Raw genomic sequence first — 19584 nt, 5'->3', positions numbered from 1 at the left:
CAGTATTGCCCTCTTGCGTCTTCAAAATGTTGGAAGAAACCACAAAGTGCTTTGGACTAAGGGATGAACTTCAACTGCAGGTGTGGAGACAAGTTATTAAGAAAACTTGTTGCCTTGTGATCTGACTACATGTATAGCATAAAATACTTCAACAATAATGGCAATTAGCATCAATAAGTATACTTGGAATTCACTAATGTGATGTGATGCAAAACAACTTCTCAATACATACAACATAATCATACTCTAGAACACACGTCATGCATTCCAAGATCACACATTGTGTGCATGTTGTGCTCAAATTAATTGGATATCGCAACACGACCAACTAAGAGAAAAAAGTTTTCGATACACAGTTCACATATCTTACACTAAGATAGTAGATAAGTATGCTCATACGGCTCGAAGACCAACAATAAGTACTAATAATTATGCATAGAAATACTAAACCTCTCCATCACAAAGTTCAGACCGCCCACATACCTCCATTCAACAACAACACTTAATTGGTTATACTAGTCGGCATTGGCAAATCTAAAAAACAATGTGTCCTGGGTCGGTCAGATCGCCCTGCCTCTTCAGTAGCCCTTTAACAATCTGATTACAATATGCGGTGCTTATTCATATAGAAGCCCAGATCTAGAGTTCAATTCAAAGACTAACCATACCCCTACCCATACACAAGTCAACCATAACCCACCCATGCATATATTTAAGACAATTTCATTTTAAAACTATGCAAGGCAAATGTCCATGAAAGAAAAGTCAGCGCAATCTCAGGGCACTATATGTTAAGTTATATCTAATAACATTAAATAGATGTTTAGATATAGCAGTCTCAGTGCACTAGTATATCATAGAGAAGTTATAAGATCTCTTGGTTTTGAAGCTAAGATCTCCTTTTCCTCATTAAATAGGATGTCACATAATATTTTTTATCTATGAAACCGTGCTAACATAGGAGCATTGGAAGTGCCCTCACAAAGAGAATGCGTCAGGAATCACATTTCGACATCCAAAAGCAAAATAAAACGCCAAGAAAAACAGTAACACGACACATTGTGTCGGGACCTTAACTAATTATCTTCGGTAGGAGACACATGGTATATACCCCCATGAACAAGCAGAAGCTAGAGAGAGAATCAGTGCACGGTAATCGAAGGTACTATAGCAATGTTGCAAAATGCCAAGCCTCCTGTCCGTAATTGAAAATCCAATCTAAGATCCCGTGCAGGGCCCCAAACGGTGAATGCATACATTCATAAATCTATCCACGGCGGACCCGGAGTTCACGCATGCTCTTGGCTGTGCACTCACATGCAGCTCATGCAAGCAGCAGCAACAGTCAACAAGGAAACAACAAAGTAACGCCCAGATGAGAAGAGATAACGGTGTTCTGCGCTGTAGTGGGCACGGACGCACAGTGCATTGCAACACGTACGCCAACTTTCCGTGACAGCTCGACCGGAGACAACAGTCACGAGAGCTAGCTAGCGACATCGCTTTCAAACAGTAGAAAAATAATGCCTCTCATCACTCACATTTTGACGTCCAAAAGCCAAGCCAAAAGCACAATAAGAGAAAAAGGCAGCACGACACACTGTATACAAGAGGTGCACGCCGGGACCTTAATAGTAACTGATTAATTTTCACTAGCAAACACGTGACACGAACACACACAGTGGAGAGCATCAATATATGCACGTCGGCACGTACGTACTACTCGCGGATCCATGCTATGCATGCATGGCCATGGTACGTAGTACGTCCAGCTGCATGCCAATCAATGGATCTCGTCTAGCTCTGCTCTGGTCGTCGTACTTTAACGTGTCAGAAAAGTTGCGCCGTGCAGCCGGGCAGCGAGGGGGCCCGGATGACCTGCAGGATCTGGACCACCTCGGCCATGGACGGCCGGTTGGACGGGATCTGCGACGTGCACACCACGCCCAGCTTCAGCACCGGCAGCGCCTCCTCCTCCGGGAACTCGCCGCGCAGCGCCGGGTCCACCAGTCTCTCCGCCGCGGCGTCGTCGTCCCCACCGCCCCCCTGCTCCAGCGCCACACGCACCTGGTCTGTCAGCACGGCCACGTCGTCCTCCCCGTACTCCACCGCGCGCCGCCCCGTCACCAGCTCCAGCACCAGCACGCCGAACCCGTACACGTCGCACTTCTCGTTCACCCGCAGGCTGCTGCACGCCAGCTCCGGCGCCGCGTACCCCATGGCCGCGCTCTGCATGAACCGGCAGCTGCCCATCGCGCCCACGTCGCCGTTGCCGTCCGGCTGCTGCTGCTGCTGCTTCGGCTTCCGGAGCAGCCGCGCCAGCCCGAAGTCGGCGATCAGCGGGTTGCACCGCGAGTCCAGCAGGATGTTGCTCGGCTTCAGGTTGTAGTGGATCACCGGCGGCCGGAACGACTGGTGCAGGTAGGCCAGGCCCCTCGCCGTGCCGGCCACCACCCTGAACCGCTCCGCCCACGTCAGCGCCGGGAACGCCGCGCCGCCGTCCTTGCCGTGGAGCCGCGCCTCCAGGCTGCCGTGCGGTGCGTAGTCGGTGACCAGGAGCTGCAGCTGCGGCGTCCAGTAGTACCCCTTGAGCGGCATCAGGTTCGGGTGCCGCGCCTTGCCCAGCACGCGTGCCTCGCGGTCGAACTCGTCGCGGGACTCCACCACGCTCGCCGTCGACAGCTTCTTCACGGCGACCACGCGGCCCTCGCCCACCGACGCCCGGTACGTCGTCCCGAACGCGCCGCCGCGCCCGATCTCCGTCGCCTTGCTCAGCAGCGCGTCCGCGCCGCCCACGAAGTCCTCCGTGCGCAGGCTGCTCCCCGGCCCGAACGTCACCATCTTCCCCGTGGCGGCGAGCTTGCTCGACTTGGTCGAACTGCCGGACACCACGCTGCTCTCCAGCTCCAGCTCCTTCCCCTGGAACAGCCCATCGGCGGAGCCGCCTCCGACACCCCTCCGCCGCCGCGCCGACACGTTGAGCAGGGCGATCACCACGACTCCGAGAACGATGGACAGCGCCGCGCAGATGGCCACCATGGCGGACACGCTCAGGAACCGCCGTTTCCTCGGCACCGCCTCCCCGTCGCTGCCGTCGCCGTTCGCGGTGAGGTCACTGTCGTTGTTGTTGCTGCCGTGCGTGTACTCGTTGGGGTCGAGCACGAGAGGCTTGGGCACGTTCATCACGCACGGCTCGGTGACCAGCGGGCTGCACACGCCGAGGTTGCCCTCCAGCGCGCTCGCGTCCAGGCTCTGGAACACGCCCGACGCCGGCAGCCGCCCGACGAGCCGGTTGTGCGAGATGTTCACCGCCAGGAGGCTCTCCAGCCCGCCCAGCTGCTGCGGTATCTCGCCGGTGAGGTTGTTATCCTCCAGCCGTAGAATCTCCAGCTTCTTCAGCTCCCCCATGCCCGCCGGTATCGGTCCCGTCAGACTGTTGTGCCCCATGCTCCTGCCATGGCACCAAAACCATCAAATTTTATCACCCAAAATCTGTGAACAAAGTGTAGTAGCAAAAATTTATTAGGAAGCCTTACAGTAGGTAGAGGGAGGAGCATTTCCCGATGTTGTCGGGGATGGGGCCAGCGAGGGAGTTGCCGTCGAGCTGGAGCACGGCGAGGCTGCCGGACTCGCAGAGGTCGCCGGGCACGGGCCCATACAGCCCGCTGCTGCGGAGGTCGAGCACCGTCAGGTTGCGGAGCAGGCCGAGCTCGGGCGGCAGCTGCGTGCGGAGGTCGTTGCGGGAGAGGTTGAGGTACCGCAGGTTGAAGAAGAGCGCCATCTCGGCGGGGATGCCGCCGGTGAGCTGGTTGCCGGAGAGGTCGAGCCACTGCAGCGTCTCGGCCAGCCTGGTCGACCCCGACGGCAGCACGCCGGTGAGCGCGTTGGACGACATGTCCAGCGTCTCGAGCCCGACGTCGAACATGGCGTCGGGGATGCTGCCGCTGAGCTGGTTGCCCCTGAGGTGCAGCTCGGCGAGCCTGGTGCAGCCGGACATTGCCTCCGGGACGGAGCCGGCGAGCCGGTTCTTGGAGAGGCTGAGGTAGCTGAGGTCCTTGAGGTCGCCGAGCGAGTCCGGCAGGTCGCCGGTGAGCGCGTTGTCCGATAAATCGAGGTGCTGCAGCGCGGCCAGGCCGCCGAGCCACGCGGGCACTTCGCCGGAGAGCCGGTTGGAGGACGCGGAGAGGCGCACGAGCGAGGCGAGGCGCGCCATGGAGCCCGGGAGCTCGCCGTCGAACGCGTTGTCGCTGAAGTCGACGGCGCCGAGGTGCGGGCAGAGGCCGATGTCCTCGGGGACGGCGCCGGAGAAGCGGTTGCCGCTGAGGTCGAGGGTCTTGAGGTTGTGCAGCGCGCCGACGCCGGCCGGCACAGGGCCGGAGAGGCGGTTGCGCGACAGGTCGAGCGCGCGCAGGCGTGAGAGCGGCCAGAGCGCGTTGGCGAAGTCGGGGGCGCCGGAGAGCTCGTTCCCGGAGAGGTTGAGGTGGAGCAACAACGGACTCCCGGCGAGCCCGGCGGGCACGTCGCCGGAGAGGCGGTTACCGGAGAGCACGAGGAAGCGGAGCGCGGGCGGGAAGGAGCTCGGGAGCGGGCCGGAGAGTGCGTTCCCGGAGAGGTCGAGGTAGCGGAGGGAGGCGAGGAGGGGGAGGTCGTCGGGGAGCGGGCCGTGGAGGGCGTTGCGGGAGAGGTCGAGGAGGCGGAGGGAGGGCAGGAGGGAGAGGCCGGGGCGGAGGGCGCCGGAGAGGTTGTTGCGGGCGAGGGAGAGCGACTGGAGGCGCGGGAGGCGGTCGAGGCCGCGGGGCAGGCCGGAGGCGGAGGAGAGGGCGAGGCCGTCGAGCGCGAGGCGGAGCACGCGGGCGGTGGCCGGGTCGCACTCCACGTGCGGCCAGCCGCAGGGCGTGGCGTCGGACTCGGCCCACGCGGCGAGGGCGCCGGAGGGGTCCGTGAGGGCGGAGCGGAACACCACCAGCCCCAGCACCTCCTCGTTCACCGGCTCCGGCAGCGCGTCCGCGTAGGCCGAGTGCGGCCCGACGACGGCGCAGAGCAGCAGCAGGAGGAGGAGCACGGTGGTCGGAGCCGCCATTTCTGACGCTGCCGGGATGGGATGGGCTGGACCGTTGGAGTGGCAGTGGGATGGCAATGGTGGAGTGATATGGAGGTGGCGATCGACGGACGGCGATGGACAGATCTAGTGAGGTAGATGGACAGTGAGTGAGTGGTACAGTGGGCGAGCTGGGCGATTTGGTTCGAGCATGGTGGAGGCGCCCGTGAGCGTTGAGGGTGGGGGTAGGTTGGACGCATGGAAAGCAACAAAGGAGTTCACGTTCGCGCTGCCGCCCGGGCATGGCCCGGGGGGATCCACCTTGGAAGAAGGCGGCGCGGCGACGCACAGGCACAGGCACGGGCGCTGTTACTGTCCGTCTGCCTGTCTAGTCCACTGGTGGTAGCGGTGGAATTCAGAGCATGATTTTGGGCAGATCACTTTGTTGTACTGTAACTGCTAGCTCTGAATGCCACGCAGAGTGATTCAGACAAGTTTGCCTGACGAACATGGAGCGTGATTTTGGCCACACAAGAAGTAAATCTAGCCTTGGTTTGTGTCTTTCTCATGTCAGCTTGTTGTTGGATTGGATTTGAAAGAACATATGCTTTAGGCCCATGCTGTTGCTAATCACTCCTCTCTGTTTTACTCTGGTAACTAAACCAAAAGAAATCTGATGAAAATACAGTAGATAAGAAGCTTACCTTTACACATGCATTGCCCTTCAACTGCCCGGTGTGTTCGAAAAAGAAACTGCCTGGTTGCACAACTGTAAAAAGAAAAAAAACTGTAACGGAGAAAAACAGTGAGAAACATTGCCGCTTTTTACCAACGAATGTATTATTTCATTCACATCATGGGGGGTACGGTGCGACTATACATGCCGTGTGTACATATATTCTCTACATTTTGAGCTGCTGCCAGTTCCCATATCCATATGGCCACATGCACTAATCCCATACTACATCCACGTGAGCACATCGCTTGCCACTTGTGCTGTCATACATTGCATCAAGCCCAAGGAACCCGTGGCCACTCACTGTATACATACCACTACTCCACCTCCGGCCAACTTCTACAGGCAAACAGTAAACAGACACGAACCAAACAAATCCACGGGCGCCTTGCCATTGCCCAGCTCGCTCACAGCCCAAACACAACGCAGCAGCAGCATCCCATCAGTCGCGCGGGCCGTCGAGCGTCTGCGTCTTCCGGAGGTTCCAGTGGAGGCCCTCGTGGATGCTGCGGAGGAAGTCGGTGGTGGAGTCGACGAGGCACGCGGTCGGCACCGGCCAGGGGGAGATGCTGCAGATGAGCGCGTCGCCGGGGGCCAGCTGCTTGCGGTCCTTGCCGTCGAAGGACGCCCACGCGTGGCCCCGGCTGTTGTAGGGCACTTGGATGCGCAGCGTCACGTACTCCGGCAGGATCAGCGGCCTGAACGACAGCGAGTGGGGGCAGATCGGCGTGAACAGGATGCCGGGGACCTGCAGATGCAGATGCAGATGGATGGATGACACCAACGGTTAGGCACCAAAGCAGCAGCGCTGGACAGGAGAAGTGGCACGGGGAAAACAGCAAAACTTATTCGGATGGACATTGGCTTGGATCTGAGGGCAGAGTGAAGTGTTAAATGGGTAGAAAACAAGAGATTAACTGCACTTCTTTGCTTTGTCAGAGAGCCCTCAAATCACAGGCCACTTCGAAAAGGAGAGGTTGCAGTGCAAAGTACAATTGGTACTAACAGAGCTAAAGCCTGCAATCATCCATCTTCACTGTGCTGACTAAAATGAACTTGGAGCGAAGCGTCGCTTTAACTACTAATAATGACAAAATTTACTGCAATAATGCAAACACAAGGTTACAGATCGTAAAACAGAGTAGGGCATACCTGTGGATGAACCATGGACCCTCCAGCCGCTAACGAATATGCTGTGCTTCCTGATGTGGTTGATATGATGAGTCCGTCCCCTTGTACACATGTGACGAATGAGCTGTCGCAGTAGCATTCCAGGTAGGTAAGGTAGGATGATATTCCGCGGTCAATTGTAACTTCGTTTAGCACCAGGATTGGCTCCTCGGTCACGATCTCGTCCTTGGCTGCGTCACGGATTACATGACACTGGAGACGGTTTCTCAGTGTTATGCTGAAAGGTCCCTTCAGCACGTTGTCCAAGCAATCACGGTATTGCTCGCTTGCTGAAAACAGGTTAAGGACAACTGATGCCAACAGGAGAATAGAAACCATCATGTGCGATTGATTTATCTGCTAGCAGGCATGGGGTTTCTAGACCAATTAAAATCTAGGCTTGCTGAAAATATAGGTCGGAATAGCCAATCATCAACAACTATGCTAGATATGAACATGAAACTTCCTTTTTTTTTTATACTACGTGTAACCAGCTCACACAGACAGATAATAGTGCTAGGAAAGGCTAAAACAAAAATGCTATAGACGTCATATAACCATCAAATTTTAGCAGCATATCTAGCAAACACTCATAATCGATCATAAAGGATACGAAACGGTGTCATGAAACCCAGTGATCCCATGGCGAACGCAACAACTGGAGGAACTGGTCCTTTGAACAATGATGCCGCCTGTCATGAGATTAAATCAATAGCCAGTTTCAGTAGCAGTACAGCAGAAACTGAACGTGAAGTTACAGATCAAAATAAGAATATTGCAAGCAATTAGTTTCTCTTGACAGAAAATCTAGTTTGTCCAGCCAAATGATGGCAGTACTTGAAATAGCACACAGGATGTCTACTTTTGTCAAACAAAATAGCACGCTAATATGAAACTCCTAGCCGTCACAGCAAACTGTATTAGAATTTCCCATTTTGAAGTGGCAACTACCATAAGAACTAGTACTGGAGAGATCTCTAGACCTTCTACTTCAGCTGTTCGCCAATGGTACCACATATTAATTATTGACCAAATATGCATGTAAACCTTCAACAAACTATTAAGTCCGCATGATCCCCTTAAGGCTTTTCATATTCAAAAAACATGACAGGAGGCTAAAGCTCTGCAATGCCTGACCAGGGAGGCAATTATCGCTTCAGAGAACTATTAATAAGTAGTGTACTAATAACAATAGAAGTAGATTAGCCATTGAACAAATTATAACTCGGTGGCCACTATATGAAAATTATACAAAAGCATAAGCCCATACAAGAATATGCAAGGATGCTTTACAAAGTAGACCAAAGAATTGTATTTGCTTACCCATAGAACAGTTCCATCACCGCCAAGAGTTACAATGAGGTCAACCTTCTTGTGCAACATCTTTTTGTCGTCATCTATCAGAATTTTCTAATTAGTTGCAGAGAAAGGGGCGGTGCTATGCAAATAGATTAAGTAATGGAAAGATTTAACTAACAGAACTCAAAGATAAACACAATAACACGCAAAATTAAAAAAAAAAGGACAATGTAATCCTACAATGAAAGGTGGGCTAGTCCTAAATCTACAACTAAATCAACTTATTAGTCCTTTTGATAGAAAAGCACAGCTTTAATACTGTGTACAGTTCGGCCAATAATGATTTGCATATATATAGTGTAAGGAGATCTATTCAGATTGATTCAGTTATCAGGACCATTCTTCCTTTATAAGGATATCAGAAACGGAAAAAACTCTGGTCCATAGCTGAAATAATAAATTAATTCTTAATTATATCTAATGTTCTGAAATGACTAAACTGGAGCAGCATGAAAGGACTGCATTACATGCAATAAATTATCTTACCATTATCCCATGTTTGCACTGTGTTGTTAGAATCGTCTGTTAGAAGTTCCTTGCTAACCCACGGTTCCACAAAGACATTAATATTTTTGTGCTCTTTAAGCCATCTGCAGTAAAATAAATGGCACTTCAGAGTTTGTGCTGCAAGTGCAATACATATTTTACCATAGCATGATGGCATATATAACCTATCTGTGCTTGAATCAATGATATCAAGATAATTTGGATAAGTAAATGTTTAACTGAAGACAAGTGCTCCATGCAGTGCTGAATGTGTAGCAAAATAACTCACAGTTCAGAAACATGGAAAACATACACTTTTTGAATATGTTCACAGATAAGGTTCACATAAACATGACAGTAAGACCATAGCAACCAGTGCTGAAATACAGAAGAGAACGCACCTGACCATTTCAGCACAGAGAACGCGAACAGAGTTGGAGTTAGGTTTGGTTATGAAAAGCACTGTTTGTGGCCGGGATTCCCACTTCAGCAAGATCTGAAACCAAGGTATCATTTGTTAAGGAAAGAGAGACATGTTTAACAATGAAAATTCTTTGATCAAGTGATTCCAGGTACCCGAATCAAATAGGTACAACATTTTATTTCAGAATGAAACAAACAGGAGGAGAAGCTCAACCTGTTTACTGCTGCGCTCTGCGGTTGTAATGTCTCCTTTTTCAAAGGAAACAAAGTCATGCTTGTGCTGGCCGTTTTTGTTCCCGTTGCATCCCCATGAAAGTCTAAATGATGCCTTTCTTCCCACCATACTGAGACTAGGTCTTGGGTTAGGTCCAGGAACTTCGTCCTGGAGAACCTCATGTGAACATATCCCATGGTTTCCACAACATCCTGTTTGGTCAGATGCAGGTGCCTCAAGTGATAGTTGGCTGGTCATTTTCCCTAGGTTATCATCGGTACAAGTGCCACAGTCTGCACAAGGTTAACAGTCCAGTTAGATTTTTCTCAAGGGTTGGAAAACAGCATAATGTATTTCATGGTGTAAGGTATGGATTAACCATTTTGGGATCCATCCAATTACTAGTATGATACTCCCTTTGGAAAAATAAAAAGTGTAACTACAGAAAGCACACTGTAATGACCCAAGACTGAAATTTAATAAAGCCTTCCTCATGTGAAGTGGGACTACAGAAATACAGCACTATGCTTAGGATTCTGTCCTTTTTCGCCTCAAATGGTTAAGCCAGGGTTGCTATACATTGTATCATACTTCTGTAGACTTGATACTCCTAATGTGAGATAAACTCACCATCACTATCGCATATGGACACACAAGCCGCATCATTTTGTGACAGCTATGGGCATCAATCTGTGTGTAAACGTCTAGATTTGCCTTGAATGGTACTTTCATAAGGAAAACTTCCTTTTGTAAACACATGGTGATAAATACCAGCTGTAAATTCAGATCATTGAGAATCTGGAAACTATTTGTTTAGTGACCTGAACTAGTATGGCACTTCATTAAACCAACTATGAACTCAACGGATGATACAGACTGTAAATAGTACAAGCATCAACTGCAAATGTATAAATCTTACCTTTGATTCTGGTTTGTTGCTTTTGCGCCGTCTCTAACTCATATTTCCGTTTCCACTCTGCCGCCTCCGCTTGAGCAGCAGCCTTCCCTTCAGCAACTTGTCGCAGTGCTTTTGCAACAGCTTCAAATTGACAAAATTGTACCAGTCACTATTTGGAGTGCAGGTAAAAATCACAACAATATGTATATGCAACTGTTATATAAAAGGATTCAGGTAGGGTCATCTGAAAGTGCGTGTGTCCTTACTTCTCATAGCCTCTGAAAACTCCACAAGGTGTTTATCAGTTGACTTGATAGGAGTTTGAGCAAGGAATTCATAAGCTGCTTTCTCTGATTCCACTGAACTAACTGTAGAGCTAACTGTAGAGATGGAGCCATTCTCACTTTGATGCGAGGCTGTGAGATCCAGATTTACGGTTTGATCGGAAACCTGAAATACAGCGAAGGTCTGTCAATAAGACAATGAGAAATCTGATGAGGGGAACAGAGTCAAAATGTCTCCAATTCTTTCTTTTCCTAGGGGTGGGGACTTCAAAATGTCTCCAATTCTTTCTTTTCCTAGGGGTGGGGACTTCAATCCTTTTCAGTTCAAAGCCAATAAACCGATTGCGAGCTAACATTATAAGAAGATGTTCACCTTAGTTTAGCCTTGCTATATTATTACAGCAGACAATCCCAATAAGTAAATGTACAAGCTCTGAAGGACTTCCAGATCAGCTCAACGTATAAGCGCATACAAGCATACAAGCTATATTATTAACCCACCACCCCCACTGAACTCAGTTTTTACATAGAACAGGTGCTCTAAAGCTAAACTGGGGAAAATAATCAATTCACCCTATACTGACTAAAACAATCGCAGAGTAAAGTGAGCAATGCAAGCGAGTTGAAATGTTTGCTTGTCAAATCCTGACTAGGAATTCGAATTGTACTCTGCAAAACTACATGCATGTTGACCCTTAGAGGCTCAGATGCAAATGAGCCGCACGTTTTTTTTCTAATAGAAGAAATCACCACGAAGATTGGGTAAACGAGCTGATAGCCTGATGATACCCACTGCATTTGTTTAATCGGGAAAGTAAACTAATGTCGAGTGGAATTCAAACATTCCCCCAACCGCAGGACAACGGAGTTAGGTGACTGAAAAACGTGCGGACCCGTACAACGGACTGTGGTTAGTTGGTTGGAGATAGCGCCGCCCAATCCCATGACCATCAGATTCAGGCCATCAGGCACGCAACTGAAGCGCAAGCGGGCAGGAAGAAGATGCGTACGGCATGGCCCGGAAAGCGACACGCATTTTTTTTCACGGCTCAGTACGTACCTTCTCCAGCAGCGATCTGGAGCTGGGCGCCGCCGGGATGGGTATCGGCCCCGGGTTGAGGCTCCGGAGCCTCGAGTCCGGCTGCTGCACCAGCTGCTGGACCGCCTCCTGTCAGAGAGATAACGAAGCATTCGTCAGCACAGCGATATTTTTCTTCAGAAGTTCAGATAACCAGCAACAGCAGCAGCAGCATGTAGCAGAGCGGAATCGCAATTCGCCGATTCCGAGCACCAGCTGCGCGGAATGCCCGGAATCGAAGCAGCGGCGAGCCACGGGGCGAGCGAAGCCGCGGCGGGGCCGGCCCCAGCTCGGGCTCCCGGCCGCCGAAGCCGAAAGCCCCCGCACCCCAAAAAAAAACTAGCTAGTGCGGCGGCCGGATCGGAAGGCGTGGGCGCGTACCTCGTGGGCGGGCTCGCCGAGCGTCACGGTGGCGCGATCCGGCTGGCTCAGCGCCGCGTCCGTGGCCATGGCCTCCTCCGCTCCGCTCTGGCGGATTCCTGTTTTGCTTTCGCTTCGGGGCTGCTTGCTTGTTGGGGGCGGGGCAGTGGTGGTGTGCTGCTACGTGCGTGGCCTGGGATTTGCCAAGGGTGGGTGGAGGTGGAGGTGGTGGTGGTTGGGCGCTTGCGCTTGCGCGGGCCGAAGTAGCCGAGGACGAGGGTGAGGGGAGGCTGTTGCTGTTGCCGGGCACCCCCGATTCACGGGCTATTTATCGGCGGGCTGACGCCGACGGGAGATGGGATGAGGTGACTGGCCGTGGCCGGGTCAGGGGCTGGCGGGGCCCGCTGGGCAGTCAGGTCGACGCGTGCGCCGGTGGGAGGGAGGATGGATCTTTCTCATTTGCTTCGGTACGGGGCGATGGGGGATGAAGAGGTCCACGATTCAGTTCAAATTCCCAACCTCCTGGTCACCCGGCCCCAAGTATTTCCTGCTCCTTCCAATTAAGAGCACTTTGGTTCAAAGAATTTTGATATAAGTTTTGAGGACTTGATAACAAATCTGACATCAGATTTTTTTTTTTTACCATGGCAAACCGGTCGTTTTTTGTGGCTTTTTTTTTTGCCGAGGCTGGCAAGTTCAGCTGGCAAGCATGGCAAATCCGACTTAGTTTTTTTTTTTTTGCCAAAAAATTGTCGTGATCGTAGACTAAATTTTGCATCCTCGCGCCGACTAAATTTGCCATAAAACAACGTTCGGTCAACCATGCTTTCAAACCTGACGTCGGATTTGCTATTCCTTTCAGATCTATCGTGCGAGTTTTGCTCCATTCAAAACTAATCCTGCATGCAGGATTCAAATACCAAAGGCTGCTTAGTGAGAGACGAAAGACTTATTACAAACCTCTATAATTCCCCTTTTCTGGTTTGAGACAAAAAATTTCAACATCTAGCTTCAAAAAAAATGGTAATAACAAGATATCAACAAGATTATAGATTTAAAGCAAATGTGAAATATTATATTGCCGTTCTTGGAACTTTCGTGGTTACTACTATGAGGAAGACACTGATGCTTGCTAGGCCCATTCTCCTTTGGGAATCTAGGAGCAAAATGGCACTACTCCTAAATTAGTCCCACACTTATTTGGGAAATAATGATGTGGCTTGCATAGTTTGATCAGTACTTCAATTTTTTTAACCCTGTACTTTTTTTTCCGAATATGCTTCAAAAATCACCCATGATGTTAGAGCTTTGTTATCAACGAGAGATGTAGCTAAACACCTTTATAGCGAATATTATCTAGGATGGACGGCTTATTTTACAATCTTAGGGAGCAAAACTCGCACGATAATATCCCGCAAAATCAAGCTCACATAACAACAGCAAAAAACTTGTAGCAGTTACTTGCATTTGAAGGGTTGGTTCCTGAAACCGTGTTTGCGTAGTTGGTGTGTATATCCATAGCTGTTCAAAACGATTGTTTTTTCTTTAATCATAGGCATGGTGCATCTACTTGTTTTTTCTTTGTGTGTGCTGAAAACGACTGATTTTTGTGCGAAGAAACAGAAGGATTAAGAAAGGCACAAGTCAACTGTCTACAATTCCCCCTAGAATTAGTTCTACATTTTGCAGGCATGCTGGCTGGACGATGGCGACAACCGACACGATAAGCTAGCTTACTTGCAAGACTTGTTTTGGTGCGCTCATCTCACCTGCAAGACTTGACCGGCTAATTCAAGTCCTTTTAATTTTTATTTTATCAAACATGCGGGCAGAGTACTTCACCAGCGGCAATATACACCTTTGGAAAACATCGTCCATTTTAATTTACCCGGCATGTACATACTGGCACTAGTAGAAAACATGGCTTTCGTTCGGGCCTGGCCAACCCATTAGTCCCGGTTCTGCACGAACCGGGACCCATGGGGTGCATTAGTCCTGGTTCATGAGCCCGGGGGGGCGGCCGGGCCACGTGGGCCACTGGTCCCGGTTCGTCTAGACCTTTTGGTCCCGGTTCCACGCATGAACCGGGACCAACGCGACTCGCCCCTGGCCCATGACCATTAGTCCCGGTTTGTGCTACAAACCGGGACTAAAGGGTTGGTCCTCGTTGCGGTCAGAGTTTAGTCCCACCTCGCCAACCGAAGGGCGCTCACACCGGTTTATAAGCCCGTCCCTCTCTGCCTTGTTGAGCTCCTCTCAAAATGAAAATAGATGCCCTTATACAGGGAATTTGACCTAAATTCAGAGTGAATTTCTCTGAAATTCATAGAAATTTATTATGAATTTAGGTTGAATTCTCTCTATAGGCGCATCTATGCTCATTTTTTTATGTTGGGGTTGGCGATTTTTACAGACTTTTTGTGTGTTGAATATGCACCATTCAAAATCAGTCTCTGCTTTGAATGGTTCATTTTGAACACACATAAAGTCTGGAGTTCAAATAAGTTCAAAAAAATGAAATCCCTTTGTAACAGACGAGTTTTCGTCTGAAACCCTGATACTTCGAAAGAGATTGTCCATTTTGTTCACGAAGTGCATCCACCTTTTGCCGAGACCCACTCAACTTTCTTGCACATGCTATGTGGATGAAATGATGATACCATGACAACTTTCAACCTTTTCAGAGTTCATTTGAAATGCTTTTCAATTTTAGGGTCTTATAGCTCAAAATAATTAGTAAATGCATGAAAAATAACAAATAATGTCAGAAAGGATTGAAAATTGATGATGTGGCTTTGAATGGTGCATTTTGAACACACAAAAAGTCAGGAGTTCAAATAAGTTTTAAAAAATGAAATCCCTTTGTAACAGACGAGTTTCCGTATGAAATCCTGATACTTTGAAAGAGATTGTCCGTTTTGTACACGAAGTGCATCCACCTTTTGCCGGGACCCTCTCAACTTTCTTGCACATGCTATGTGGATGAAATGATGATACCATGCCAACTTTCAACCTTTTCAAAGTTCATTTGAAATGCTTTTCAATTTTAGGGTCTTATAGCTCAAAATAATTAGTAAATGCATGAAAAATAACAAATGAAGTCAGAAAGGATTGAAAAATGATGATGTGGCTTTGAATGGTGCATTTTGAACACACAAAAAGTCAGGAGTTCAAATAAGTTTAAAAAAATGAATTTCCTTTGTAACAGACGAGTTTCCGTATGAAATCCTGATACTTTGAAAGAGATTGTCCGTTTTGTACACGAAGTGCATCCACCTTTTGCCGGGACCCTCTCAACTTTCTTGCACATGCTATGTGGATGAAATGATGATATCATGCCAACTTTCAACCTTTTCAAAGTTCATTTGAAATGCTTTTCAATTTTAGGGTCTTATAGCAAAATAATTAGTAAATGCATGAAAAATAACAAATGAAGTCAGAAAGGATTGAAAAATGATGATGTGGCTTTGAATGGTGCATTTTGAACACACAAAAAGTCAGGAGTTCAAATAAGTTTTAAAAAATGAAATCCCTTTATAACAGACGAGTTTCCGTATGAAATCCTGATACTTCGAAAGAGATTGTCCGTTTTGTACACGAAGTGCATCCACCTTTTGCCGGGACCCTCTCAACTTTCTTGCACATGCTATGTGGATGAAATGATGATACCATGCCAACTTTCAACCTTTTCAAAGTTCATTTGAAATGCTTTTCAATTTTAGGGTCTTATAGCTCAAAATAATTAGTAAATGCATGAAAAATAACAAATGAAGTCAGAAAGGATTGAAAAATGATGATGTGGCTTTGAATGGTGCATTTTGAACACACAAAAAGTCAGGAGTTCAAATAAGTTTAAAAAAATGAATTTCCTTTGTAACAGACGAGTTTCCGTATGAAATCCTGATACTTTGAAAGAGATTGTCCGTTTTGTACACGAAGTGCATCCACCTTTTGCCGGGACCCTCTCAACTTTCTTGCACATGCTATGTGGATGAAATGATGATATCATGCCAACTTTCAACCTTTTCAAAGTTCATTTGAAATGCTTTTCAATTTTAGGGTCTTATAGCTCAAAATAATTAGTAAATGCATGAAAAATAACAAATGAAGTCAGAAAGGATTGAAAAATGATGATGTGGCTTTGAATGGTGCATTTTGAACACACAAAAAGTCAGGAGTTCAAATAAGTTTTAAAAAATGAAATCCCTTTATAACAGACGAGTTTCCGTATGAAATCCTGATACTTCGAAAGAGATTGTCCGTTTTGTACACGAAGTGCATCCACCTTTTGCCGGGACCCTCTCAACTTTCTTGCACATGCTATGTGGATGAAATGATGATACCATGCCAACTTTCAACCTTTTCAAAGTTCATTTGAAATGCTTTTCAATTTTAGGGTCTTATAGCTCAAAATAATTAGTAAATGCATGAAAAATAACAAATGAAGTCAGAAAGGATTGAAAAATGATGATGTGGCTTTGAATGGTGCATTTTGAACACACAAAAAGTCAGGAGTTCAAATAAGTTTTAAAAAATGAATTTCCTTTGTAACAGACGAGTTTCCGTATGAAATCCTGATACTTTGAAAGAGATTGTCCGTTTTGTACACGAAGTGCATCCACCTTTTGCCGGGACCCTCTCAACTTTCTTGCACATGCTATGTGGATGAAATGATGATATCATGCCAACTTTCAACCTTTTCAAAGTTCATTTGAAATGCTTTTCAATTTTAGGGTCTTATAGCTCAAAATAATTAGTAAATGCATGAAAAATAACAAATGAAGTCAGAAAGGATTGAAAAATGATGATGTGGCTTTGAATGGTGCATTTTGAACACACAAAAAGTCAGGAGTTCAAATAAGTTTTAAAAAATGAATTTCCTTTATAACAGACGAGTTTCCGTATGAAATCCTGATACTTCGAAAGAGATTGTCCGTTTTGTACACGAAGTGCATCCACCTTTTGCCGGGACCCTCTCAACTTTCTTGCACATGCTATGTGGATGAAATGATGATACCATGCCAACTTTCAACCTTTTCAGAGTTCATTTTGAAATGCTTTTCAATTTTAGGGTCTTATAGCTCAAAATAATTAGTAAATGCATGAAAAATAACAAATGAAGTCAGAAAGGATTGAAAAATGATGATGTGGCTTTGAATGGTGCATTTTGAACACACAAAAAGTCAGGAGTTCAAATAAGTTTTAAAAAATGAAATCCCTTTGTAACAGACGAGTTTCCGTATGAAATCCTGATACTTCGAAAGAGATTGTTCGTTTTGTACACGAAGTGCATCTAGTTTTTGCCGTAACCCTCTCAACTTTCTTGCACATGCTATGTGGGTGAAATGATGATACAATGCCAATTTTCAACCTTTTCGGAGTTCATTTGAAATGCTTTTCAATTTCCGGGTCTTATAGCTCAAAAAGCAGTAAATGCATGAAAAATAATAAAATCCATAAAACTATAATATTTGTTATGATCAACTAAAAAACTAAAATCAATTAAAATATTTAGTTATGATGAACTAAAATAAAACTATAATATTCTTCAATAGCAAAAAGAATCAACTAAAAATCTTTTATAAAACTATAATAGCAAAAGGAATCAACTAAAAAGATTATATAAACCTCTAGTATTTTTGAAACTAAAATTATATAAATTTTATGCAACTTATATTAACAAAGTATTTTTTGTTCAAAACATTAATAGCAAAAAAATTAACAAAATTTGGTTTTGATTAAAATAGATATTTAAAATAACCTAAAATTACCAAATTGAGTATAATGATAAAACATATTAATATTAAATAGCAGGAAATGGAATCACTCAAAAATCTATTTTTATAGTAAATTTATTCATAAAACTAGTGATTCACATACATTTAAAAAAAAATTAAAACTAATGGCACTAACAGAAAGTTTATAATTTTTGTGACCTAAAAGCAAAAAAGAAATCACTAAAAAACTATAAGTATTCAGTTTTAAGTAGAAATAAAAAAATAAAAAGAAAAAAAGGAAAAAATGCTACCTACTGGACCTCCACGGCCTGAATACGACTAGAAACCCTACAATGGGCCAGGATTCAGGCCCGCAGAAGGCCCAATAGGCCCAACAGGCATGGCAAAGTAGAGATTAGGCCCGTAAGCCTGCAATAGAGAGGAGCTCGAGAGGGTGGTGGCAGCAAAGCTTATAAACCACTCCGAGTCCCTCTCAACTAGCGAGGTGGGACTAAACTTCCCACCGCACCGTGCCAGCACAAGGCATATGGTCCCGGTTCATGCCACCAACCGGGACCATAGGTGGGCATTCGTACCGGTTCGTGGCACCAACCGGTACCAATGTGTTGGGGATCGTAGCAGAATTTTAAAATTTCCTACGCATCACCAAGATCCATCTATGGAGTATACTAGCAACGACGTTGAAGGAATGCATCTACATACCCTTGTAGATCGCGAGCGGAAGCGTTCCAATGAACGAGGTTGATGGAGTCGTACTCGCCGTGATCCAAATCACCGATGACCGAGTGCCGAACGGACGGCACCTCCGCGTTCAACACACGTACGGAGCAGCGACGTCTCCTCCTTCTTGATCCAGCAAGGGGGAAGGAGAGGTTGATGGAGATCCAGCAGCACGACGGCGTGGTGGTGGATGTAGCGGGATCTCGGCAGGGCTTCGCCAAGCTTCTGCGAGAGGGAGGGGTGTTGCAGGGGGAGAGGGAGGCGTCAGGGGCTGTGGTGTTGCTGCCCTCCCTCCCCCCCACTATTTATAGGCCCCCAGGAGGGGGGGCGCCGGCCCTGGAACCCATCTACATGGGGGGGCGGCGGCCAAGGGGGAAGGGGGGTGGCTTCCCCCCCCCAAGCCAAGTGGGGCGCCCCCCACCCCTAGGGTTTCCAACCCTAGGCGCAGGGGGAGGCCCAAGGGGGGGCGCCCCAGCCCACTAAGGGCTGGTTCCCTTCCCACTTCAGCCCATGGGGCCCTCCGGTATAGGTGGCCCCACCCGGTGGACCCCCGGGACCCTTCCGGTGGTCCCGGTACAATACCGATAACCCCCGAAACTTTCCCGGTGGCCGAAACTGGACTTCCCATATATAATTCTTCACCTCCGGACCATTTCGGAACTCCTCGTGACGTCCGGGATCTCATCCAGGACTCCGAACAACTTTCGGGTTTCCTCATACTAATATCTCTACAACCCTAGCGTCACCGAACCTTAAGTGTGTAGACCCTACGGGTTCGGGAGACATGCAGACATGACCGAAACGCCTCTCCGGTCAATAACCAACAGCGGGATCTGGATACCCATGTTTGCTCCCACATGTTCCACGATGATCTCATCGGATGAACCACGATGTCGAGGATTCAATCAATCCCGTATACAATTCCCTTTGTCAATCGGTATGTTACTTGCCCGAGATTCGATCGTCGGTATCCCAATACCTTGCTCAATCTCGTTACCGGCAAGTCTCTTTACTCGTACCGTAATGCATGATCCCGTGGCTAACTCCTTAGACACATTGAGCTCATTATGATGATGCATT

At 47.7% G+C, this 19584-nt stretch overlaps 2 protein-coding genes across 3 annotated transcripts; both read right to left on the bottom strand.

Moving 5' to 3' along the window:
* Positions 1-1487: 1487 nt before the first annotated feature.
* Positions 1488-5440, bottom strand: LOC109781392 (uncharacterized). Its single transcript, XM_020339996.4, has 2 exons — positions 3537-5440; positions 1488-3451 (listed from the first exon to the last, which is right to left on the bottom strand). Exons 1-2 carry the CDS (start codon positions 5078-5080, stop codon positions 1831-1833), a joined length of 3165 nt encoding a protein of 1054 aa, XP_020195585.1. The 5' UTR covers positions 5081-5440; the 3' UTR covers positions 1488-1830.
* A 105-nt stretch (positions 5441-5545) lies between these two features.
* LOC109781393 (probable NAD kinase 1) lies at positions 5546-12347 on the bottom strand. Of its 2 annotated transcripts, none has more exons than XM_020339998.4 (11): positions 12068-12347; positions 11669-11776; positions 10591-10774; positions 10346-10465; positions 9427-9719; positions 9191-9285; positions 8790-8893; positions 8268-8341; positions 7558-7636; positions 6927-7234; positions 5546-5807 (listed from the first exon to the last, which is right to left on the bottom strand). In XM_020339998.4, the coding sequence occupies exons 1-11, from the start codon at positions 12134-12136 to the stop codon at positions 5763-5765; spliced, it is 1479 nt and encodes a 492-aa protein (XP_020195587.1). In that variant the 5' UTR covers positions 12137-12347; the 3' UTR covers positions 5546-5762. The 2 variants fall into 2 exon arrangements, with proteins under 2 accessions (XP_020195587.1, XP_020195586.1); XM_020339997.4 differs by lacking the exon at positions 5546-5807 and adding an exon at positions 5861-6522.
* Between the last annotated feature and the right edge of the window lie 7237 nt (positions 12348-19584).

Source organism: Aegilops tauschii, chromosome 3, assembly GCF_002575655.3.
Source record: "Aegilops tauschii subsp. strangulata cultivar AL8/78 chromosome 3, Aet v6.0, whole genome shotgun sequence".
Classification (NCBI taxonomy): domain Eukaryota; kingdom Viridiplantae; phylum Streptophyta; class Magnoliopsida; order Poales; family Poaceae; genus Aegilops; species Aegilops tauschii.
This window is presented reverse-complemented; position numbering and strand designations above follow the sequence as displayed.